The sequence below is a fragment of the Cygnus atratus genome, chromosome 1, assembly GCF_013377495.2.
Source record: "Cygnus atratus isolate AKBS03 ecotype Queensland, Australia chromosome 1, CAtr_DNAZoo_HiC_assembly, whole genome shotgun sequence".
Lineage (NCBI taxonomy): Eukaryota > Metazoa > Chordata > Aves > Anseriformes > Anatidae > Cygnus > Cygnus atratus.
This window is the reverse complement of record NC_066362.1, coordinates 78,588,572-78,613,800: the sequence shown is the minus strand read 5'-3', so window position 1 is coordinate 78,613,800 and position 25,229 is coordinate 78,588,572. Positions and strand designations below refer to the sequence as shown.

General features: G+C 40.9%; 1 protein-coding gene across 1 annotated transcript; it reads left to right on the top strand.

The window, feature by feature from the left end:
• Nucleotides 1-2,777: 2,777 nt before the first annotated feature.
• CD9 (CD9 molecule) lies at nt 2,778-22,543 on the top strand. Its single transcript, XM_035540346.2, has 8 exons — nt 2,778-3,039; nt 12,994-13,096; nt 16,006-16,103; nt 17,300-17,374; nt 18,813-18,905; nt 19,488-19,577; nt 21,418-21,501; nt 22,193-22,543. The coding sequence occupies exons 1-8, from the start codon at nt 2,974-2,976 to the stop codon at nt 22,256-22,258; spliced, it is 675 nt and encodes a 224-aa protein (XP_035396239.1). The 5' UTR covers nt 2,778-2,973; the 3' UTR covers nt 22,259-22,543.
• The last annotated feature ends 2,686 nt before the right edge of the window (nt 22,544-25,229 follow it).

Genomic DNA, 25,229 nt, shown 5'->3' with positions numbered 1-25,229 from the left:
TTTTGAAAGGTAGGAGGAAATAGGAGACCAGAGGGCCTACACTGTGTCACCTGGGTCATCATCAACTCTCAATTCTGTGACAGCAGAGAAGCTGGCTGGTTGTACAGCCCCCTCCCTCACCTGACAGCTGCATCAAGCCCAGTACATAGTATACCTGAGCATCCACTTACAAGAAAAAAAAAATCACTGAACTTAAAAAGCAAGCAAAACAACTTGTGTGTGTGTGTGTGTGTGTGACTGGCTTGTACAGTACTGTTTTTCTACAAGGAAGAAAATTGTTATTGTTTTCCTACTGTAAACTGCGCTTCTTGGGAAACTCTGTTACTCCCTACTCTTCACCAGGGAAAGCTTTGTATTTCACCTCTGTGTTTTGAACTGTTTATCCCTGGATGCTTAAGGGAACTGAAAGAAAAAATTTAAAAGACCTGAAATCATTTATACAAAGAAGAGAGAAGGACAGTAGTCCTTCCATATGTATGTAGAGATATGGGTAAAATGCATCAAGGAGGCTGTAAACATCAGAATTTCTGCAGTACTTACTGGTGGTTCCCACCACCCCTTAATAGAGTTGGGAAAGGAACTCTTTCCCCCTCTTACCTTGCTACGTTAATCAATGGATCAAGGTCCTTTAGATAGTGTGGTCTGAGGGGAAAACACTTCTCCATGACAAGAAAACACTTCTTCCATACTGGCATGAACAAGACGTTTCAAAGTTAAATGGGAGAAAATAATTCAGGTCTGTATATGAAAACTAAATCAGGGTCCTGCCAAGATTATTAGAAAGGTAATTTTAAGAGGCTTCTGGTAAACCCAAGATTTCTTCTTCTCAGCAGTATTCTGAGTTTGTTCATCTCTGTTGCAGTAGGAGAAAAATAACAATTTAATCATCAAGTACTATTTTAAGTGCAGATAATAAATACTTGGTGTAAAATATTTTGGCCTACTATCCCATGTAAATACAAGGTTTTAAAATAGTAATCATTCTCATGTAACTCTACAAGACTCGTGAATTTCCAGTAGTGTTTTCTATTCTGCAGAAATTCAATTGATTACTGTCTCATTCCAATAGTCAGAGAAGCTCAGATTATGTTCAAAGAGACACGTCTACCAGATCATTCGACTCTCAAAGACTGAAAGATGAATACTGTCTCCTCACCCTTCATATGGAAAGAAAGAAAGCCACATAAACACAAATTTTAACTATTTTCACTCCATATTCTTGAGAATACTAAAAATACTTAATTCAGTTTCACACGTTGATAAATAAATTCCCTGGATGAATAGGGAGAGTTTATCTTTAAATCAGTACAAACTCACAGGACTCTTTGATCCATCAGGTCCATTTCTGCCTCTGATCAAAAGGCTACCACCCATGAATTTTAATGGAAGCAGCTTTAACACAGTGTAAGCCTGAAAAGCTTAGTACTGTCATGGTTTTTCTTAATCCAATTTCTTTTTTTCTTTTTTTTTCTTTTTTTTTTTTTATAATATCATGTTTGGTTTTTTGTTTTAAATCTATTTTTTATCCTTAACTTTAGAAAGGTAAGGGAAGTCATATTACTGACTGACATAGATTCTTATGGCAAAGTTAAAAAAAAAAAAAAAAAGCCATCAAGAAAATCAGTCAGAGCTCAAGAAAGCGACAGTACTTTCACTCAGTCCTCTGCTCAGCTGACAGTTACCCCAAGAGTTTTAGCCACACACACACATTTATTACTTCCAGCCTTGCTGGATCTGTACTGCTGTGGCTAGCCTCCATCCCTCTGGTTCCCTTTGCCGACTAAAATAACAGACCAAAACACTTTGGGCAGAGTTTGTGTGGAGCTAAGCACCATTCGCCCTGCTCCCAGGAGTCCAGCCCGTGAGCTGCTACTGGCCCATTGCATCAGAGGCCCCAAATCAAGAGCAGCAGAACGGTCCCTTTCTGCTCCTACAAGCAGTACAACACTGACAGAAGCCTCTTGGTTTGGCTCTGCTTGTGCTCTCATGATCATCTTTGAATTTCTCCTAGCTCTGTACTTTTCTACCTTGCTTTCTAGTGGAAACATATCAATATTTTGCAACCTGCTCTGGGAAGCAGCTGCCCAATTCAATGTCTCCTCTAGCACATCAGCTCTGGAATGTACTCTATCCTACCATTTATTTTGGCAACAATAACTCCAACGTGTTTTTATTTGCATTTCAGTAACTCTTTTCTGTGCTTTCTGTTCTGCCTGGGTTTTCTTTTGACTCTCAGTAACTGCTGAATTTCTAATCACATCCTATTAAGGATAAATTAAGGTATGAAGCCTCAAGTTTTCACTCCTAAAAGATTCAGAAGCTGTGTTGAACATCCTTTTAAAACCGACAGGAACTTTCTCACTGAGATGCAAGTTACAAGCTTTGTCTAACAACCGGGGTGAACTGAGGGTAGGTGCACAACCAGGCAACACGCTCAGCTGCCGGTTAGCAGCACCCCACCTGGTTTTTCCAAACCGTGCTCTTCCAGCTCTGTACAGCCGCCACGAAAGCGATTCAACTTTGCCGTGAGCTCACACCGCCACCCACCTAAACCAGGCTGAGGCACCGAGGGCAAACTAAACCCACATTGGAGCCGGCAGAGCACCGTCCTGCACGCCCCCACCCCTTTTTTCGCTCGCAGCATGCCAGCAGGGACTACCCAGGGACTACGGGGCAGCCGGGGGGACGCCGCAGCTGGGCGACAGCCCCCCGGTGCCACCGCCAGCCCTCCGAGCATCCCCGACGGGCGCCCCGAGGCGGGGGGACGGGGCAGGTGCGGAGGGAGGCCAGCGGGAGAAGTCATTGGGCAGGGGGAGGAGAAAGGGCCGGGCTGCCGGGGCCGGGCTACCGGGGGAGGAGAGTCCCGGGGAGAGGCGAGGGGAGGCGGATTTAAGGAGTGGCGCTGCGGGAAGGTGGCCTTGCTGCTCCTCGGTCGGCCTCTGCACGCACGCTACCCCCTCGCCCGCCCGCAGGATGCCCGTCAAAGGAGGCACCAAGTGCATCAAGTACTTGCTCTTCGGCTTCAACTTCATTTTCTGGGTAATGGAGCCGCAGGGGGACGGGGTGGAGGGGCTGCCCGGGACCCTCTGCCTGCTCCCTCTAGAGCTGGGGGGCTGAGGGACCTGCTGCAGCCTTAACACGCTGTGCAGTCGGCAAGAGGGGCTGGGTAGGGTTTGTAGTCAGCTCGTTGCTTTTTTTATATACGATTTACGCCATTTTTTCTTTTTTTTTTGTTTATTTTTTGTTCATTTAGTTGTTCTAGAGCCACTGTGTATCCTGCCTATTAATGTGTGTGTGTTGGGGGGGGGTGCTAGATGTAAAGGCGTTTTTTTTGTTTGTTTGTTGTTGTTTGTCTTTTTTTTTTTTTACCACGCTTGTGTGGAAATTCTCACTGCCAGTTGTGCTTCTGGAGACTGTTCTGGTGTGCAGGCTGTTACAGGGTGGGGAACGAATTTCTCGCAAACTAGCGCTTGGAGTCGTCGTTGTTTTGTGTATGAACTTGTCTTGGGGGAACCCTCAGCTAAATCTGGGTTGTCTGCATCAAGTCTTATCGGCAACGCCTCTTTGAGAAAATCCTAAGACAGTTTAACCTGTAGGAGCACACCACCATGAGTGGAATTCATGTCTTCAGTGCAGTTTCTGGCGCAATTGTTTCTTGTCTGTCAGGCGTGATCAGGCAGCGTGGCATAACTCAGAAGTTATGACTGCTTCTCAAGAAGTTGAAGCATGGATGTCTGAATTCAATGTTGTTTGTCTTTAATGTTCTTTCTTGTAAGAGAGAAGTCAATGGAGACTAATGCTGCTGCTTCTCCAAGTGGCTGCTTGCATCAGTAGGCAGTGAATGTAAACAGCTGCTGAATGTAAACAGCTGGTGTCTGCTGTGGATACGGATGCTTGTAAACCAACTGTAGTAGGCCTTGGCTCTTAGGGCTCACTGTAGGTATTTGTACCCCACTACAACAGCCCGTGGGGGGGTGTTCAAATACAATATTAGTATGGATGTTATTGTTCAAGAGCTACTTGGCAGTGGTGACAATGATATAGTTAGAGCCAGTGTGCCTCCTGGACCAGCAGAAAATAAAAGGTTGCATGAAGCTGTGATCAAGTTTATATATTTATTTTTAAAATAAGTTGCCTCAAAAGCAGAAGTGAGCAATATAAACGGTCTGCAACAAATATGCAGGTATTTACAGTTGCCGTATTAGATGATATGTATCTGCCTTCATAAGAGACTTGAGAGAGGGTGAGAAGAAGCAGGAAGAGCAAAAGAGGTGGGTATGGGAGGTTATTAAAACAAAAAAAAAAAAAAAGGAAAATCAGTTGAAGCTATGTCCAAAGAAAGACAGTAAGTTTATAAATGCTTTCAAATAGAAAAATGTAATAAGATAACTTAAAAATAAGATTTAGTAATAACTTACCAAAGCAAACTCAACTAATACACCCTACTTCTAGACACTAGGACTAGGAGGCTTACCAGAGTCCTTAAATACCATAGTTGGTCTGGGTATGAAAGTGTGCTAGGAGTGAAGTTCTGCAAGATTTTACTTTGCTTGGTGTGTCTGGGGAAGACCTCAGGATTGTTCTGTGTAATAACCTGTCTGAGACTTCAAATCCCTCACAAGTTTGAACTGACCTCTTGATGAAAAGCCTGTAAAACAACAGCAAGAAAAAATGCTGGTTAAAAACTTTCCAGGGTCACACTTCAGTTACTTCAGAACTGTCAATGCACTGTGCTTAGGTAAAAACATCTTGCTCGCCACCCACCTCAGGGCCAGGAAACTGAATGCAGCAAACTTGATGCTCTTGGTTTTTTATTTTTTTTTCTAGAGGATGTAGAGTGGCATATGTGATGCCTCTGGAATAGGCAGAGGAGAAGATTCTATTAAAACAAAGTTGTTGTACAGATAGAGATAATGTAACACTGTGGAAGAAAGAGAATGGCTACTGTAAGGGGGAGGAAGAATCAAGGTAGCTTTGAAGCCTTCAAAAGCCTGAATCTATGTAGGAGGAGGAGTGAGCGCTCATTAGTGTTAGTTTACTTCTTTGTCTCCTAGAAGAATAAGGGTTCTTGGGAGAGCTAAGCAGTCCTGGACTAAGATCCTGACAGGTATAAAGCCCCTGCCTGAGATGAGGGCAGATGCAAAGAGGAGGTCTCTTGCAGTGGAGAGAACCAGCAGAGTTCCCATGCAGAAACTACATGGTAGTCAATATGTTCTTACTTAAACTGGAAAAGTATGTGAGGTAACACTTTGGTGCTAGGCTAGCATTCAGGACAATAAAAATGGGCGCATGCTGGTGTAGCAGGAGGACTTGAAGAGGCTATGTGACAAAGCAGTATGTGACATTCACTTCAGGCAGATATCAAGTAATGTGTACAGGAGCAGGAAGCAGCCCAGGATTATAAATTGGTGGGCTCAGAGGCAACCACTGTTACAGGGATGAAGTCCTTGGGGAAAAGGGTTTACAGTAGTTTCATGAAAAGCTACTGGGTGCTGCTCTGGTCTTCTGCCTACCTTGAAAGGAACAGAGTGGAAGCTTGGTAATGCTCGGGAAAGGAAGAGGAGGGTTTTTGCTGTCAGAAAGCATTAAGTGAATTAAGGTTCTTCAACCTGAAGAGAGTGGGGGGAGGTGGGATAAATGACACATGCTAGAGACTTGTAGGTTCACAACTGGCTGAGCCCTGGGTAGGGCATAGCTGTATTGAAAGAGACAGTGAGCAAGAGCTAAGGGGTTCAGAGTCTGAGAAGAGGAAGCTTCAGGGGAAGAGATGTGCCTGTCTGCACAGTAGGTGCTACTTTATATGAAGCAGATGTTGTGGGCTAGTGGTTCAAGCCTTCAGTTCATTTTCCATCTCCAAAGGTACTGCCTGCATTTTTGCGTAGCCTGTAAATGTTTGACAAGTAAATTGGGAGGTTAGTCCCAGGAAATACCACTGCCTGCTCTGCCCTCTTCCGATACCCTTCCCAAAGAGGCTATCCACAGGATGCTGAGCTAAGTTATAAGCATAATAAGACTGATAGCTTTTTTTTTTCTTTTCTTGCTTTTGTTATGGCCAGTGTGCTTGCATGCTGTTATTCTGTCATAACGTTATCTGCGCTGGCTGTGTCATCTTTGGTCCTGTGCGTAATCGAAGTCACACTAGTTCAGGTCTTCTGAAAGTTTGGGGTTTGAGTTTGGGTGGGGAAGGGAGGTGGGCAGTCTCATAAAGATTTTATAAAGACCTAATGTAAAGATTTTCTGCCATGCCAGCTTGAGTTGGGCAAGAAAACAATGGAAATATCACATGATGTGCCTTAAACTGAATGGTGCAATTTTCTCACTGAAGCTGGCTTTGAATAACCTTGGTGTGAGCATGTGCTTGATTACCTTGAGTTGTGTAATGAGTTAGCACTTCCAGCTGAGCTCACTGGGTTTACTCAGGCTTGGTGACAAAGTCTCTTCCTAATAAAACTGGAGGCTGTTCCAAGCAGCTTTGTGTTGTGTGAGCTCCTGACATGGCTGTGTATACCAACCATGTGCCTCTGTCTCCTTCTGCTAACTTGCTTCTGATGATTAAAATTCAGGACTTGCATCATTAAACTTAATGCCAGTTTTCCCTAGTGAATTTTCTGGAATACAAAGAAGTCTGCTGTTATTGTTTACAATTTAATGTATTATAACCAAGGAAGTGCTGTAGTGTATGGTCAGAGTTCATGCCAAGTCTTTGCAAGGAATTACCTTCTTGCTCCTTTATGTTATCAGGCAACTGTCCTGTCCAGGCTCTACAATCTGAGCCCTTCAGAGTGTGTGTTGTCTTTCATAAACAAGTGTATCTGTCTACGGGAGTTCCTGCTAAAGCAAGATTAGTTAGATCAGGCCTGGAGGTCTCTTATTTTAACTTGAAGATGTGAGACTTTGTTCTGATATATAACTTCAGCTATTTATATTGCACCTGGAACAGCCAGTTTGATGCTCTGATTTCCTCATTCTCTCTTCAAGTGGAGAAGGCAACTTGCTGGCTAGACAGAAATATACACATACACATGTTTGTGTGCATATATAGATGCATACAAAAGCAACAGAAGTTCGTTTTGCTTTCTGTAATCAACTGATTAGCTGCTGACTGCAGTGCATGAACTAAATGCTGCTTTGGTTCAGCTTAAGGGATTTTAACTCGGGCAAAATTCCTGTGAAGTCAGGAATGGAGCTAGAGGATGTTGCGTTCAGAAGCCAGCTACTTGTATTTTTAGTTCTAGCAGTCCCAGCTCCTATTTGCAATTTAAATCGTGAGTACAGTAGACTTCCTTCTGAATAGGAACTTGTATGAAATGGGCCTTGGTCTTGGCTGTGGCTCAGGAATTCTGTAATGCTGCTCTTACTGTACTGGAGCACCATTTTATTGCAATAAATGTTGTGACATTAACTTAGCCCACAGCATTCTTGAGACCAGCTTAAGCAGAAAGAAAATACTTCCTTTCCAACCTATCCCCTCCCCCGTCAAAGTTTTGAAATAGCTGCAGCTTCTTATATAACTGTTAACACTCATTGCATGTCTGTTGGGAAAGTTTGGGTGTTTTTCAGAAATTCAAAAGTGTTTTCTTGTGGATAACACCGATGTTGTAATTATGGGTTTAGAGTAACGTTGTACCTAATCTGTTTTCACCGTTTATGGGTCTTCATTTAGACAGCACCAGCAGGTAACAGGACAGAAACAAGTACTTCATTACTCCTTGCAATGCCATCTAATGCTCTCAATTTCTTTGCATATGTGTTCTGCAAAAGTTATGCTGCTGGTCCTGTTCATATGCTCTCTTCCATGGTGAGGAAAGAAGTTGTCTTTTATGCAGAGGAAGATCTGAATAAATTTTTAGCTGTAAGTCTTTCTCTGATGTAAAGAGAAGATGATGAATTTTTCAGTGTACTCCTAGCATACTCTGGGTAAAACCTACATAAAGAACAGTCATGTAGAGGCCTGACATACCTTTTTACTTCAAGAAAACCTTTAGTCTTCTGTGATATGTGGTGCTGAGCTGACAACACTGAGAACAGCCTTGATTTTTGACTGTTATATTTCCACATGCAGATTTACCTTCTGCTAGAGGTAGTGCCATGAACTTGATTTAAGTTGCCTATAGGCTTGGCCATTGTGCTAACATAGAAGAAACTAGAGTTTTCTGTACAAAAATTTTTTTTTTGGGCTTCAATCCATACCTCAAGATTTCCTGCAGAATTTCATTTCTTCCCTGTCCCTGCCTCTATGCTGTGGATGTAGAGGAAGAGGTGATAGTAACCTGAGGGGTACTTCCTATGGGTCTCAAGTCTAGGCTTTAATAGCCAGCTGTCAGGACTTGCTAACTGCTTGGACCTTAAGCCCATTGAGAGCCGGTTCTGTGTGGAAAGGTGATCTGCTGTGAGGTGTCTGCAGCATGTGGGTGACTGGGGGGATCACGCTTTTTCAAGGTGACAAGTTTAGAAGGGACTGAACAAAACTGCCCTTGCAAAAGAGTGGTTAAATCTAAACAAGCTTTTCAGGTTCCCAAAGTAGGGTCATTGTGTGCTGACACTGCTATATCATAGGATATGTTAATAAAAGTAGAAATTTGTAGCCTGAACAGCTCATGTGGTAACCTTTAATGTGTTTTTACAGCAATATCATGAAACCTAATGACTCCCTGTGAAAGCTTTCTGCTAGGAGACTATCTGTGAAACCTCAGATGGTTTTGCAAAAAAGTTCTGACAGAAATTGCTTGATAGTTCCCCCAGTGACTTGGCACTGCTAAGTGATGCTGAAGCTAACCAAAGTATGGTGGAAAGGAGGAGGCAGAAAATCCTATATAGCTTCTGCCTCCAGAATAGATTGGCTGTTCCTCATCTCAGTTATAGAATAACTGTCTTCTGCTGTGGTACAGATTCTTTGTCAGCTGTCTTTTGAAAGCCTACTGTTGAAGATAAATACCATGACGTACTCTAAATAAGCAAGCCCTTAGCAGTGGGAAAGGCTGACTTGGAAGGCACTTGTAAGTGTAAGACTGCATGGGTGGGAGAAATTCTGAACACAGAAGATCTGCTAGAAGAGGTGCAGGGCTATATTTGAAAAGATTGAAAAGGCCACTTCTTTCCTGTTGCAGCAGCCAAAGGGATACATTCAGGAGCAGAGCATTTGAAGCAATGGATATGTTTGCATGTGATGCCAAAAATGACAAGATGCCTCCATAGGACTAGAGGAGGAATAACCAGGGATTTTTATCCTTGTTTAGCATATGTCCTTTGTGGCTGTAAAACAGCCATGAGTCAAGGAGAAATGAGTTGGGAGCTCTAAGATGCTTAGTAGTGGTTATGGAAAAGCAAGGGGAGCATAGCTAGCTTGAGCAGGGATGTCTGTATTATACTTGTGCCAGGAAATGCTATTACGGGAGTATTGTTGCCACAAACTTTTTTCCAATACAGTAAGTGAATAGTATCCCTTCAACTACAAATTTTGGTCAGACTGGTAAAAGTTTTCTCCTGAGTTCCCTTGCCAATAGCTGTTACTACAAAAATCTTTCCAATATATTTCATAAGCACAGAAAAACAGTTGTTTTTAGTTTTGTAGGTCTTATGCATATACAGAGTGGCTAGCTTCAGGAAGAGACAGTTTTATTCTTCGTTAAATTTGTTTCAGTACAGGATATTTCTAGTTAGAAATATCCGGTATTACTCAACTCCTATGACGATGCAGAACGCTGGTCTGTTAAATTGGGAAAACACTTGGAATGAAAAAACCTCTGGAGGAGATCTGCTGCTGCCACCAGTGGCTCTGCTTCCAAGCAACCTGGGCAGGGAGCTTGAACCCCTTTATCAGGGAGGAAAAACACAGATACTAAAACTATCACACCACTGCTGTTGGAAGCTGCTGAAGTAGCATCAGGGAACAGCAATGCTGCTCATGTGCCTGCTAGTGATCTGGAGCAACCTGAGCTGCTGCTTCTGCCAGCAAGGAGTGCAATGGGGCTGTTCTTGTCTCTTCCTCTGAGACCCAATTAGTTCCCAAATCTGTCCTTACTCAGATATTTTGTTGAAAATGTGAAGTCTTGAATTATTTTCTAACCTTCAGCTTTAAAATCTCCATTTTTAGTTCAGTGGTCATTGCGGGTAGGAAGAACACAAGCATTAAACACAAGTCTGCTTTCCTTAAGAAACAAGCAAAAAGTCACTTTCCTTTTTTTGCAAGAGGGAGCTGAGTTTTTAGGGTACTGTGAAGAGAAGGATTGCGGGTTTTTTAAGCATAGGAGTTTTAGTGCTATTGAGTAGTTTGCTAACATCAAGCATTATTACTATCCAGTTTTCCAATTGTAAGTCCCTTGCTTCTCTGTGATCATACTTTTTTTTTTTCACAGGATGGCCACATTCCAAAGGAGAAAACACCATAATGAGCTTTATAGTGGTTGGGTGGGTGTGTGCATTTTAAGGTTGTACTTTGAAAGGAGCCATATCAAGTATGCCAGGTCTTCCTAATGTTAACCAACCAGTTTGTTTATATGAAAGATCATTAACACAACCTTCTGCTTTGCTTGGACTTGTAAGATTATCTACACAGCATACTGTTTCTTAGTTTTATCACAGTCTGTATAGTCTGGCCTCTAAAGATCTGCTGGGGTACAAACTCTGGCTTTAGTTGTACAAAACTTTGCTGTGCTCTGTACCATTTGCAGCACAGCTCTTCAGCTCCCTGATTGAACACTGAGGTTTGTCAAACAGTAGAAATATCTAGTTGCACACAGCCAAGCATGCTTAGGCTCTTGGCTCTGAAATTCAGGAGTTCTTAAAGCAAGAAGAAGCTGCAGGTTTCTTCTGATGCTCCAGATCCAGATGCCTATAAAAGCTGAAGGCTTTTAAAAGACCACAGAAAGTAGGGCTTTAGCAGAGTATTAAATACTGGGTGGTTTGAAGGTAAGTTAGAAGTGCATGAGAGGTGTTTTTCCATCACCAAGCCCTCCTGGTGTTTGAAGTAAAGTAGTGAAGTGAGATGAGATTGTAAAGGCTTTTTTTTTTCCAGGTGATGCTGTAGCAGCAAGCATTAGCTGGAGCAGCAACTCCTCTCGCTGCCAGTTCCCTTCTTGCACCTTTCCCTTCCCCTGAGGCAGTGCTACAGCATGATAAATTGAGATAGTACACTGTTACAACATACTGGGTACTACATCAAGGTTCTTCAGCATAACTTAAATTATTTTGTCAGCATATTTCTAACAAGGGAGGCTCTGGATTTGTGCAGGCTTTGTTCTTGCTGTGTGCTTTGTGAGTAACCCTGTGCCTACGCATACATGACACTAATAGTGTCCTTTGCATAGGTCTGGAAACCTCTGTTTGGGTTTGGCTATTTATGTATTATGTATCACTTCATCTCTTTCCCAGCTTCAGCCCTGCAGCTCCTCTTTGGGGCCGGCTTGGCATGCAGGTGCCTGCTGTACAAGTAGTGCTGGTTTTTCCAGCAGGGTTGGCTTCCTCTGTGAGTTGACACTCTCACTTTTCTTTGCTAATACCTGAGCCCTTGAAGACTTCAGTTAGGGTACTTCCTGCTGAGAAGCTACAAGGGGGGCATCTTCCCTTAAACCCTTGCTTAACTTGATCCTTTGTCCTGTATTGATCTTCCAAGATTTTTGGAGAGCAAGTTTAGGAGGTTAGAAAAGATTGCTATAGGCAACAAAGGTGTGCCTGCCTTCAGTAAATATAAATATTCCTGCAGTATGCAGAAAGGGCTTTTGCTCTCCCTTTGGGGCAAGCAAAGGCAAGGGGTTAGATGTGGTGTCTAAGTGTTCACATAAGCCTTCTGTGGGAATTCTTTCCATATTCTTGCTGAAAACTGGCATTTTAAAGTAAACACTTCCCAGTTTCTTGGAGATGAATAAAGAATGTTGTTGACTTCTAGAAGGGACTTCTTAAAGATAAGGCTTTTCATGCATGATTAGCTCAACAGAAGTTCTGGACTTGCTAAGCTTCAAGTTTACTGCTTTTTTGTAAAATTATATTTGTTGCTACATGCATGATATTTGTCTTGAACTTTTCTTCTGTTAGTTAAATGGTGTCCCAATGAAAGAAGAAAGAGGTGAAAAACAGTCTTAATTTTCGAGTTTGTCCTGTTCTGTTTTGGTTTTTTTTTTTTTTTTTTTGCACACAAGAAAACCTCAGCTTGCTTTCTTAGAGCGTATAAGATCAGGCTTCTTGGTCTTTTCAAAGCAAACTGCCAGCATTTGCCGCACCAGTGCAATTCCTTATTTCTTGCAACACTTCTATGATGCCTTCAGCCAGATGTTTCATCCAGAAGCTACTTTATAAATAAACTTGCCACAAATGCAAGCACCTATGTCAAAAGGAACCTGGAGGCACACAAGCAAAGGCAATATATTAAAAGCTAAATATTATCTAAAACTTAATTGTATTGTTCTGGATCAGCACGCAGCAATGTTGCTATTTTAGCAGCCTTTATTTTCTGCTTCTTGTCAGTGTGGTTATTTAGTGCACTAGTTCGCTCCTGCTTTACAAGCGAGAATGTTCTTTCCAAATTCAGTACTGCAGTATACTGAACTCTCATCAGGCTGTTTAATGTGCTAAACTTTTAGCTCTCCTTATAAATCACAAGGTGCTTTTCCTTGCATTATGCCTGTCCTTCATAGTGAGGATATAAGATCACTAAGCTACACAGTGTTACAGTCACCCAGAACAAAACCATGGGTGGAGAGAGCAGTGGAAAATCTGACACTTGGCAGCTCTGTAAACCTAGAGGACTTTCAGTTAAAAACAAGCATGGCATTGTTCTCCTGTGCTATAGTTTAATAGGTAAGCAGATCTGTCAATAAGATACCTCATGTCAGGAATTTACTTTATTCTTGTTTTGGTATACCTATCTTTATGCTGGTTTTCTGTCACCAGCTTGTTAAATAACAGAGCTGCATCCTGTGATTACCTCTGATGCTGCTGTTAGTACAGGGGTGAATATAGTAATTGGTATTATTTAACAAGGTTTATTTGTTCTTACAGCTTGCAGGAACAGCAGTTCTTGCAATTGGACTATGGCTTCGGTTTGATTCACAGACCAAAAGCATCTTTGAACTGGAATCCAACAACACAACATTTTATACAGGTAAGGTATGAGATGAGAACTCAGTGGGATAGGTTACTCTTTTGTTCCTGGAGTCCCTAGCTACTTATAAGCCTTTCTTCAAGGCTACAGACAAAATAGTCCTTAACAGCCTCAGTCAGGCTGAGAACAGCTCCCCTTGGCTGGTGCTCTGAGCTCTAGTGCTGAGAGCAGTAGTGTCTCTTGGGCTGGCTGCCTCTGTAAGTGTCATTAGTGAGCACCAGGGACTCCTGGTAAACATGGGGAATGTATCTTCCTGATGCTTTGTGCAGATGTGAGTCAGCAAAATTTCACTCTAAAATAAAATTAGTGACATGAATAACTATTTTTTTCCTCTGAATTGACTAACTTAAGCTACCCAAAACCACAGCTGTATCCTTTCATTTCTCAAAAGGAACATACTATTGTCAAACTCTTACAATATGATATATACTAATTTATATTCAAAAGGATGTCCAATATCTTAGTCTATATGAGCAACTATTACAGTCAACCTAGATCACTGTAGTTTTACATAGGCCAGGTAGAAGTTACTCCTCAATATTTTCAGGTCTTAAAAGATCTTAGTCAAGGCTTTTCACAAGCTAGGATAGCTTGATTGCCAACTAGGTGATAGAGATGCATGGTTTTAGTTTGTTATTCTAACGTCTCAAAATCTGACTTGCTTAGGAACTCTTAACTGAAAGATTTTGATCTCTACTCCCACTGTTGGGCTTGGACAGAGGAACACGTTCCTTTGGTTATCATCAGTGGAGGGCTCAAACTCTTTTTGAAACAATAGCTGAGCTTGAAGACTTCCAACACTTAGGAACAGAGAAAAATAAAATATTTACCTTTCTCGCACATATCTGCCACCTTAGACTTGGGTGCTCATTATACATATATTTCATGTCACTGTAACATGTGGACTTGCTGTGTCCTGTGCTGCGTTATTAAGTAGCCATCCCCAGCATGGTTAGGTTGGTCTTTCTGTTGCCAGGTAAGCTTTCTTGTGGTGAGTTACTTGAGCTGTTCCAGCATCCAAACAAATGTCTAAGGGGTCAGTGAAAACGGTATAAGTCATCCTGATAGGTGCAACTCATACTGTCCTTTTTGGATACCAGAGTAGCCTGTGCCTACTAAGCATACTGTCTGGAATCAGTAAAGGTTTTTTTAGGGGCCATAGTTGGGAATATCAAGATACTTTTACATCATGAAGTCCCTACATTCCCCAAGCATGCATATCGCTCCTCTGTAAGAAAGCTTGTATTTAGCTGTTGATATGCTGACATGGTAGTAAGCTGGGTTGTTCTTGCAGCTGCCAAGGAGGTTTCCAGATGCTTTTAGTGGGACTTTGGGAAGGGAAGAAATCTAAACTTAGCAGTTGAACTGGATATTTAACAAGTCTAATTTTGGGTAGTCTAAAACAACTCGTTCACCTCAAAATGTATGAAAGTTTTATGATGTGATATTTAAGCCACTGGCTGCATGCAGCTAAATAGTGAAACAAAACTACTTATAGCTTAAGTTAAACTGAGTTCTTAAAAAGTTTAATAGGAATTATTGGTTTGTTTTATGGGACTAATTATTAGCTGCTGTTTTCAATGGTATGTTAAAAGAATGTGTCAATTACCTCTAAAGTGATCTATACTACTGAAAATAAACTTTTAAATAAGAGGTTCTGGTGGACTTTTTTCTTCCCATGATGGAAAAATTTTCAACTGGGGTAACGAAATGAAAGCTGGAATTTCCTGCTGATAAGAAATGTCAGGAATATTCAGCTATATATGCTTAATTAAGTAGATGTTTGTTTTGGCAGTTAATATTTGTTAGTGTGCATCTAGAAAATAGAACTTGCAAATGCTTAAGTATAACTTTCTTTAAGTAACATTGATTGGGTCTCTAGAGACCAGAACTTTTTATCTGTATTGATAGAAATGTCAAGCTACCCAAAACCACAGCTGTATCCCTTCATCTCTCAAAAGGAACATACATACTATTGTCAAACTCTTACAGTACTATGTATACTAAGTTATATTCAAAAGGAATGCTTTGTGCTGGTACTTCTTTTTCATATCACGTTTCACCAATGATACTTATCTGCCATCCTTTGTGACTTGTGATTTCCTAGCTACCTCTTGCTGCATTTAGTGGATGAGCATCTATAATTCATTCCTAAGCTGGTAGTTCCCAAGATTAGGGGGAAATGTTTTGGCATAAGGGAGTCCTTTAGCCCAGAAGCGTTTGTCCTCTGTGCTCCAACACATTTCTTACATGAATTCTAGGCAAAACGGTCTTCAAACTTAACCACTTGGTTTAAAGAAGTATATGCTTTCATAAAGGCAGGAGATGCTGAATTACTTGTAGTTAGAGGCTGTTGGATTAGGTAGTTGAAGCATAGGCTTTTACCACTGTGGCTGACAAAATAATTCAGTGTTTTCTGATGGAAAAGCAGGGTAGGGAAGCATTTAAAGTCTTATGGCAGATCATTGTGACGCCTTGTGATACCTGTCCTCCTGGAGCTGGTAGATATCAAGAATTCTCAGATACTGATAAAATCACTAGTTCCAACTAACTGCAGCACACTCTTCATCTGAAAATAAGTGTATAATTCTGGTTGAGCCAGTTTTTAAATGTGTATTTATGGTTTGGCTCAGATAGCATTATCTTGCCCATTTTTTTTAAAACTTATGAAATTGTAACTGTGGTGCACATCAATTGTCATAAGCTGAAGCTTTTATTTATCAATAGTTTCCCCACTAGTTTTGAGATGCTTGCTTTGAAAGTTAAGCACAGCTGTCTTTTGCTTGGAACACCTCAGTAAAGAAACTTAGCTCTAGTTTTTGCCAAGGTTTATTTATGGAGCAACTAATCCTTGCTGCTGAGGACTCAACTAGCTTGTATTCCCATTTCTTTGTTTTTTCTCCTCCTAGGAGTTTACATCCTAATTGGAGCTGGTGCACTGATGATGCTGGTTGGCTTCTTGGGATGCTGTGGTGCATTGCAGGAATCACAGTGTATGCTTGGCCTGGTAAGTGCAAGTGTTTAAACAATAGCGTTAAAATTTAAGTGTGAAAAGAAAAGAGCAGCCAACTGCACAGTTGGCTGTGCAGTTAAAGGGAGCAGATACTGATTGGTTGGGTTCCATAATGGTTTAACTCATGGTCACCTACATAATGCTAAAATACGAAATAAAGACACTTAGTTCCCACTTCTGGTACTGAATCCAAATATGTATGTTACATTTGAAAGCAGAATGACTTTAGTGTTTAAATCTCACTAACTCAAAGTATGAAGACTGGGAAGATGTGTGAATGCAGAATAAAAAATCTTGGTAAGACTAGTGCTATTTATTAAACAGTTTGTCCTGAATTCTGAATGCTGTCTTTAAATCTCTGAGAGAAGAACTGGGGTATTTGATCCTTGAAACAACAAGCCTCTACTGTTTGTAATCACTGCATGGACTTTTCTAATTGACAAGTGCTCTTCAAGTCAGTTGTTGGAAAGCAACCCTATTGTTTTTGGTCTGGAGGTGCCAGTGGCTTATTGGGTTCAGGCACATCTGTACCTCTGGTGAAGCTACTAATCCAAATAACCAGAAGACTTTGTTAATAAAAGACTACTATAGCTGGTGAAAGAACAATTCCCTTTATGTGTCATGCAAGAAGCTTTATATTTCTTGCAAAATGATGCCTCTAGCCCTCTGTTTTAGTTCTGAATCTCTCTTTAAAGTGCCTTTAAATAGTTGGGGTGTTTTGGACCTGGTAGTCAATTAAACACAGAGATGATGGTTTTATTTCTGTTTTTATAGGAGACAACAGAAGTGATCATTAGTTCTCAGGGAGTTGGTGGCATGCTAGGTATTAATGAATACTAAAGCAATAAGGGTGATAAATTGGAGAAAAGAATTATTGTTAACTGTTGATGTGTCTGGGTGACCTGTGCAACTTCAAAGTCTGAGCTAACAGATGATTGGTTTTAATTAACACTGATCAAAAAGCAGGATTTCTGCTTGGGAAACATTGCCAGGCTTTCTGATGCTGCCAGGAGAAGTGCTGACTGATTGCAATATTCCCTGTTTTTACCAGTGTTTCAAACCTTCAACTGAAAACTGGTTGAGTGACAGTTTCCACAAGGCTTAACACTAGGGACCAGACAAGCTTGCAAGTGTGTCTGCTGTTTTGTGGTGCAATGGCCTTGACTAATGACATGGTCTTTCTTTTCTAGTTCTTTGTCTTCCTGTTTGTGATTTTCGCCCTTGAAATTGCTGCTGCCATCTGGGGATTTGCAAATAAAGAAAAGGTAGGTTGCTCTTAAACAACCAAAAAAAATCAACAAGACTTCTTGTCTGAGACCTCAAAGTGGGTGTTCATCATTTGAAAGACCACATCTAATAGTTGGACTCTTTCAGTGACATGGTTTTTAAATACAATTTTTTTTCCTGAAGCTGCAGGTCTTAAACTGCAGTGTAATTTTCTTGAAACTTATTCTGGCCTTTGACTGGTCTTTAAAGTTGATGGGCCTGTGTGCCTGTAGAAGTCTACTAAAAAGTGTACCAGTACTAGTCAAATCTCCCACAAATTACTTGGATAATGGAGAGGAGACTCATTCCAGCCAAATAATATGAGAAACTAAGTAAATGCTAAGACTTAAAAAGGAGACTGTGGTGGAGAAGCCAGAACCCAAGGTGCTGTTGCTTTTTAAAGGTATCTTCCAGGCAGTACCTGTCTGAGCTGTGAAGTAAAGTAGGCCATCGGTGAGGCTTTACTGTTTATAGAGAAAAGCTGGCTAATGCAGTTAAAAGCTGAATATTTCTGCATCTAAGCAGTGACTGATTTGTGTTATTGCCTCACAAGTCTATGTGCTTCTCTGGTTTGAGTCCATAGTATCTCATTTTCCTTTGTGCATGTTGACATGCTCTGAATACTGCATTGCTGTGCTGGTTTGAGTCTACCTGACTGCATGGCAGTAGGCTGAGTGGGTGGTTCTTGGTACAGACCCTGTGGATGAGGCCATTTTTACCCTTCAGTAAGGCTGAGAGTACAACAGATTATTGCTGGTCTAGCAGTTCCTCAGGAGTAGGAGTGGTTTTATCCCTCATCACCACAGTTGGGTAAGCAAAACTGCCTGATGTGGATGGAGGAGGTGCCGTTGGCCACTAGAGAGGAAAGCTTTGTAGATATAGAAGCACTGGCCTGCTATGCCCAGGAAGCTCTGGTAATGTATATGTGGCTCTAGGCTTCTTTTTGTTGGTAACAGTCTTAAACATCAGAAACAACTGAAACTTTGTCTCCAGATATGCTCTGTGGAATAAACTGAATTTTGCTTTTGAAACAAACTAGAAGCCTAAGTGCTAAATATGGGGTACTTGTTGATCAGGTTCAGGGTGGTTTTGTTGCTTGTATTATGCAACAGAGGAATATAGTGACTTCTGAGTTACAGAAATAAGTAGGAAATAAATACTTCTGTGTAACCAATGGGTGAAGACAGTTTTCTCACTCTTCTTAGGAGCTCATAGCTTGGAAGAGAAAGCAGAACTTAACTGTTCAGGTCTGGCGTTTAAGGTGTCCTTAGGCTCACTTGTTCCAGGTGCAGAATGGACTGTTTCCACTCTTTCTATATGTCAAAAGGATGTGTATTGCAGGTTGTAGAAGTTCTAATGACTGCTTTATCTGAAACAAGTTTCCTATAACTATTAATCAAGGTAAAACACTAACAGTATACAACTCTTATCTTGTAGGTTATTGAAGAGTTAAAGGACTTCTACACGGAAACCTATGAAAAGAGATCTCAACCAGCTGCCAGGGAAACCTTGAAAGCATTTCATTTTGCTGTAAGTACGTAGTTAAACTAGGAATTAATGCAATTTAACACTGTTTTCTATCACATCCAGTGTCGTGCACAAAACTAGTACCTTACTGGCTAGAAGAAACCAAAGAAGCATTAGTAACAAATTGTGGACAAGATATTTTTGTATACTACTAGTGAATTCAGTATACCTTTTTGTTCCTTTGAACCTCTGAAATACATAGGACTAGTTCTGGTTTTCCTAAATGAACTTACAAGCAAGCTGGGAAACTCTAGATCTGTGGCCTTGATCTAAAGGCACCGTAGTATGTATAGCTGCATGTGTTTAAGAATTCCACCTTTGCATCTATAAGTACAAGCTGTCACCAACACTGGTATGTGTGCATGCATATATTTAATGAAATTTAGCTCTTACTTTCAGAATCTTGTCCTTTAATGCAATAAAGCATTTTAAAAATAGGTTTATAGCAGTCAAATTGGCAGGACTTTAAGCAAACTTGCATAAGGTCTGTAATAAAATCTAATGTAATCTACTTCTTCCTTTTACCAAGTACAAAGCAAAAATAAGGATGATTTAACCTGGTTCTCATCCTGTTTTCTATTGTAGCTGAACTGTTGTGGTGTTACAGGAAGTCTTGAGCAGCAGTTCATGGATATCTGTCCAAAGAAGTCCTTGGCTGAGTCATTTACTGTAACGGTAATGCATGACTTAATTCTTTAGTAGCTCTGCCAGATGAGTAGAATGAGGAATGTGTCTGTGAATAAAACCTTTCAGTCCGTAGTGAATTCTTATGTCATACTTGATAGGTAGCTATCAAGATGGATCTACATGATCCATCTGGCTGTGGAAAATCAACATAATGTTGTAGTAGACAGGATCAGCAGGAAATCAGAAGTGTGAATCTGCACATAGAATGAGCAGTCCTTGTCAATAAATTCAGGGGCATGATGGACAAAGCAAGGCCAAAACTTCCCATAAAATGCTGGAGAACTCTGTTCTCTGGGCTGTTCCTATCTTGGTACTATACTGGAGCTGTTCTCTCCTCTTTCTCTTGGAGACAAGGAGAACATGGAGAGGGAACAAGTCTGAAATTTTAGTAAGAAGGTTCCCTTTTGGAAATGGGAGGTGGGTAATGCATTGGTAGCCTGTTTGTGTGGATATGTTGCTCTGAAACAGTCTCTGAATCAGATCATATGGTTGAAATACTGCTGCAAAGGTGCCTGTGTGCCACAGACACTGGAGGAATTTTTAATAGTTCTTACTACCCCTTTTCTGTGGTTCTTAAAAATAGTTTGGTGCTCTTGCCTTATGTTCCAAGACAGCCTGTATCAGTTCTTCCACAGAAACAGAGGTTGTTAAGATGCAGAGATGTCAGTTAGTGTCTTGACTGATTTTTTCACATCACCTTCTGTCTTCCTTCCTGCAGATGTCTTTTTTTTGCCTTCAAATATCTGACCAAGTGAAAGATGTCAGTCTGTTTAGACTGCATCTTTGGTCTTATCCATACAGCCTGTCTGATTTTAGCTGGGCTATATGGGTATAACTGAGGCAGTATGCAGGTTTTGCTGTTATTCTAAGCGTGTTTCAGCTCTATCTATTGACTTCATCTTGTAATGTGTTTTGGGCCTAGTCCCACCTGTAGAAGAAACAGTAGACAGACTCTAAGATTGAAGGGATGTAATAGTGTGGCTGATCTGCATGAGTTCTTAAGTAGTAGTACTCTACTGATACTCTGGTTTAAGTGATTCATTCTTGCTAGCATATCCCCTTAATACTCAAATCGGTCTTTCTTCCAAGACTGGATATGGAACGATCAAATAAGTGGTTTGCAGCAGCTCACTGTGGTCTGTTAGTGGAATAAATAGGATGGGAGAGGATGAGACTGACCAGCTACTAGTCCCATAGTTCTATACATCTGTATAAGTTCCTTGTTCTTTTTCTTGGCTACCATGCATCTTTGCTGGGGAAAGGACTATTTAATCCTCTGTACTTGTAATGGTTGTTCATTGTCCTGGGAATTTTAAACTGGCAACACTATGAATCTGCACACACCCTAGCACTTCTGCATGCAACTTAATAAATCCTCCCATTCCTATGTACCATGTTTTCATGGGATGTCCATAGTTACAATAGTTGGAAGTATCAAGACCATCCTTAAATTTCTTTTGAGAAGAGCTGAGCAATTTCGCAGCTTAAATGCTGACAGCCATTAGTAAAAAGACAGCTCTGGTACAACCATTATTGGTCCTGAACCAACTGATAAACTGTAGCTGTTGACAAGGGACATTTAAGGGGTTTCATTTCTAAAAGAAGAGGTTACTGCTTCTCTAGTAACTTTGTTTTGGAAGCATCTATGGCTCTCCATGAAGATGTGGAAAATACAGGCCAGTTCAAAGCTACTTTTGGAAGATGCGTCTTCATCTCTAATGCAGGTAGACTTGGTCAGAGGTGTAGCATCAGTTTGCAGACTTGAGCTCAAACAAGCAAATAAATGCGTCTTTCATACATATAAAACTAATGAACTGTTTCTTTTCAGTCATGTCCTAAAGCCATCGATGATGTCTTTCAGTCAAAACTGAATGTGATTGGAGCAGTTGGCCTTGGTATTGCTGTAATAATGGTGAGTTCCGAGATTAAAGGGTAGCTGCGTGGCCAAGGGTACTTAGTACACAAGTCTATTGAACAATGCCTGACAATGCAGTCTGAGCCTGTTCCACTATGACAAGTACTGGAAAAATGAGGGTGTGTGTCTCACGGCTTTGAGGCGGCTCAGCAGGTGGGGCATGTCTGAGACTTCCCTGCTTCTGCTTTGGATTCAATCTGCCTCCTTGTAGCTTTAGCAGTGGCAAAGTTTTATTAAGTGAGGGTGGTGTATGGAAGGTGAAGATATATTGGTCATGTTACTAGACAAATCTTAATCCTGGTTATCTCTCAGGGATTCTTTATTTTGTTTCCTTTCTAATTGGAGACTCTGCTAGAGGTGTGAAATAACTGTGCTGTAAGAAAACTTGCACTTGTGTGACTTCTCTGGAGGAAATATGATATAGATGCAAGAAAGTATGCTGAAGACTTCTAAAGAGACTACAACAGTACTTAGCTTTATTCTATTTTGAAGCCCTTAGGGAGAAGGGGATTGGTGAGAATGGGCTGAAACTTTGAGATGTAAGGGAAAGGAAGGGCAGGGACATGAACTGCAGAATAAAATTTTAACTTCTTCTTTTAGCAAGGAAGACAAGCTATGCGGCTATGCTTGTCTACATTTTGCTTAAAATGTTCCCCCATGATTCCTAATGAATTTGTTTTCTTTACAGATTTTCGGCATGATATTCAGTATGGTTCTTTGCTGTGCTATCCGCAGAAACAGAGAAATGGTCTAAGAGCTAGACATCCAAGACCCCTGCACTATAAAATCTTTGTCATTAACTTTAGCGTTCTCAAAGCATTTCTAAAAAGTTATATATTTGTTACCTTTTTAATGCTTTATTTGGTACTGATATAGGTTTGCTTTTTATGCTATAGGTTAAAATGATAAAGGTATATCTGACTCAAGACAAATATTGTACATAAAATATCTGACTTTCTTGAAACTTATGTAATTTGGATGTAATTTATGTTGGAGACAATTTGATACTTAATAAAGAATAAAATGTATTGTATGCTTGTGGGGGACAGTTGTTGATGCCCCACTCCTGCAAGTGTACAAGGTCAGGTTGGATGGGACTGTGAGTAACCTGAGTGGACAGTGTCCCTGTTTATGGTGGGGGGTGCTGGGACTAAACGACTTCTGAAATCCCTTCCAACCCAAACCATTCTGCGATTCTGTGTCTATTAATCATACTGTTTGATGTGTAGCATGAATTTGAGCTTGCATAATGTGTGTGTTCAGTCACTGGGGTATTTAGCATAACACAGGAAATAACTCTGATATCAATGCCTTATTTGAAGAAGACTCCAAAGAATGTGAAGATAACTGTTCATAGTCTACTTTATCAGTGCGTACAATTCTTCCTTTCTATGATAGATATATATATATATACACACACACACCTAATGTTACTGATGTAACTTTTTTTTTTACTCTCGTCTTCACACAGGATGGTAAAGGATGACTGTCATACTGGTGAAATGCAGGCAGTGGTACCCTGATGCAAACAGGCTGGGCTTTCCCCTGGAGCCAGGTGGGCTTTCTTATATCGGCCTGCGTGCTGACATGACTCTGGCATCTGATGTGGCCTCAGTCTCTTGACAAGGCAGATTCCCGTAATGTGTGCTCATAGGATTTTTCTTAGTAGCTGGCTTTGTGCTTTGTCTCTCCAAAGCCTGCAAAGTACAGTCTCAAGGGCTTACGGAATGTGTACCAAATCTCAAACTTCCAAGTGGGGGGGGAGCAAAAGTTGTATTAGAAGTCAGTGTACTGCTCTGCAGTCACTGCTCACAGCAGCAACTAGAACTGTGGCTATGCTGTTTCAGTCTAAAAGTAGATGTGGGAGGGAGCAGAGATGTTATTTTGGAAACACTAGCTAAAGAATTGCCCTTTTTTCCTGTAATTCCAATCCTAAATGGCCTTTAAAAGTATTTTCTTTAAAACATCTCCTGATGGGGGCTGCCTTACAAACCTCAGCACAACTTGCTGGTAAGGTCAATACCTGTATTCTATGTTCCTGTCATGTAAAACTTCAGCTACGTTCCTAGAAGTTTATGATCTTTGTCCTTTATGTGCTATAAACTTCTTGGTAGTTCACACCTTTCTCTGGTAAGGAAGCTCTCATTTACCATGAGAGATGTCAGGACTGTGGAGGGTTGCAGTCTGGCAGTAGGTATAGACTAATGCTTGGATGTCTTACCTTTGTGTTGCAGTTGTCTATGGACTTAGGCGGCATGTCATACAGCTTTCCTCTGTAATATTTTGCACTATTCTATATAATAGCACTTTCTGTAAAAAATCACTTTAAAAAAAGGTCAAGCTGGAAAGCATGTTTTTCTTTATCTTAAAGACTTGAATGAACTCAGCTGCAGGCTTAGCACCTCAGCTCATGAGGTGGGTTTGTGTAACAGCATGAGTGCAGCTGGTTGGCATCAGCTATAGTGGAAGCTCTCAAACTGGCATAGAAGTCAATTGAATAGCCAGAAGACTAAGCTTACACCTCCCACTGTTGCCTTTTTCTACATGAGCTAAATTTGGATTTCCTGTGTGCATTAATCTCTACTTCACCACATTACCTTCTTAACTACAGTGTTTCTGGTAACATTTCACACTGCTGTGATGCCAACCCCATCCGTTTTTTTGAAGTACTACAGCACAGTCTTTAGCCTTTCTTGTACATTCTGTATGTGTAGATGATGCTTTCAGAGTAATCAACAAATAGCTAAATCTCTTATCAGAGAAGAGAGCTACTGATGACTACTTGAATAATACTTTCCTTTTAGCAATAATATGAGCTACAGGTGCAAAACCTGGTTGCAGTCCTCAGACCTGCAGGCTGGTCTGGAATCGATATTTCTCAGAAACAAATGCTTCTGATGAAGTTGACTTCAAGTAGCAACTGGGTCCATTTTCCTGAAGAACTTGGTTTTAAGTGATGACAATGCTTTAAAAAAACACCAAACACACAGTTTGTAGCACTGACTCTGACCAGTGGGAGGGTTCACATCTTCAAATCAGGTCAGGATTATCTTGAACCTGGAGCAGAATACTGTGCAAAATAGTAATATGTAGAGTCTTAGGAGTACAAAAGGGATAACAGATTTTCTGTTAAGGGGCAATGGGGACTTACACTACTGAAGGGAAAACACTGCATTTGAGGCAGTGCTAGAGTGAATTTTTTTTCCATGCAGGTGCCATGTCAGAAGTGACTAATGTTGTGAAGGAAGTGTGAAGTGAGTCAGGACACTCGAGTCCACTGTTAGGGAAAGGTCTGTTCTGGGTGGCTGGCTCAGCAGAGAAGCAAGTACTGTTTCATAAGGCCTGCAGGAAAAAGATGCTGGAGGTGGAATGTGGTGTCTGTTGTGAAGTCTATAGCATAAGGGAAAATGTGCAAGAGTTAAAATACTTTGCCTCTTTTTCACTATCCAAGCTTCCCTATCAGCAACTAGAAGAAAGGAAAAAGCCATAAGTAGCTTTATTTACAGAAGTAAACTGATTTTTTAATTAAGTACATGTGGTGCTAATCCTTTGCACTGAATTTGCTTAACATGGAGTGATATTGTGGCCAAATGTGTCACTTTATTTTATATATTTACATATGGGAAATGTTTGTGGATAGCAAAGAGCTGTGGGATAACAGCAGCCCTGGTCTAGATACTTGCTTGGACTGGGATACCACAAGAGGTGTTAATTGATCATGGGAA

Bases quoted from the DNA above. Each gene is read 5' to 3' on its own strand.
- CD9 (XM_035540346.2), top strand. From the start codon at position 2,974: ATGCCCGTCAAAGGAGGCACCAAGTGCATCAAGTACTTGCTCTTCGGC. The intron at 16,104-17,299 runs GTAAGTGCAAGT...TTTCTTTTCTAG, and splicing joins CACAGTGTATGCTTGGCCTG to TTCTTTGTCTTCCTGTTTGT. The intron at 17,375-18,812 runs GTAGGTTGCTCT...CTTATCTTGTAG, and splicing joins GATTTGCAAATAAAGAAAAG to GTTATTGAAGAGTTAAAGGA.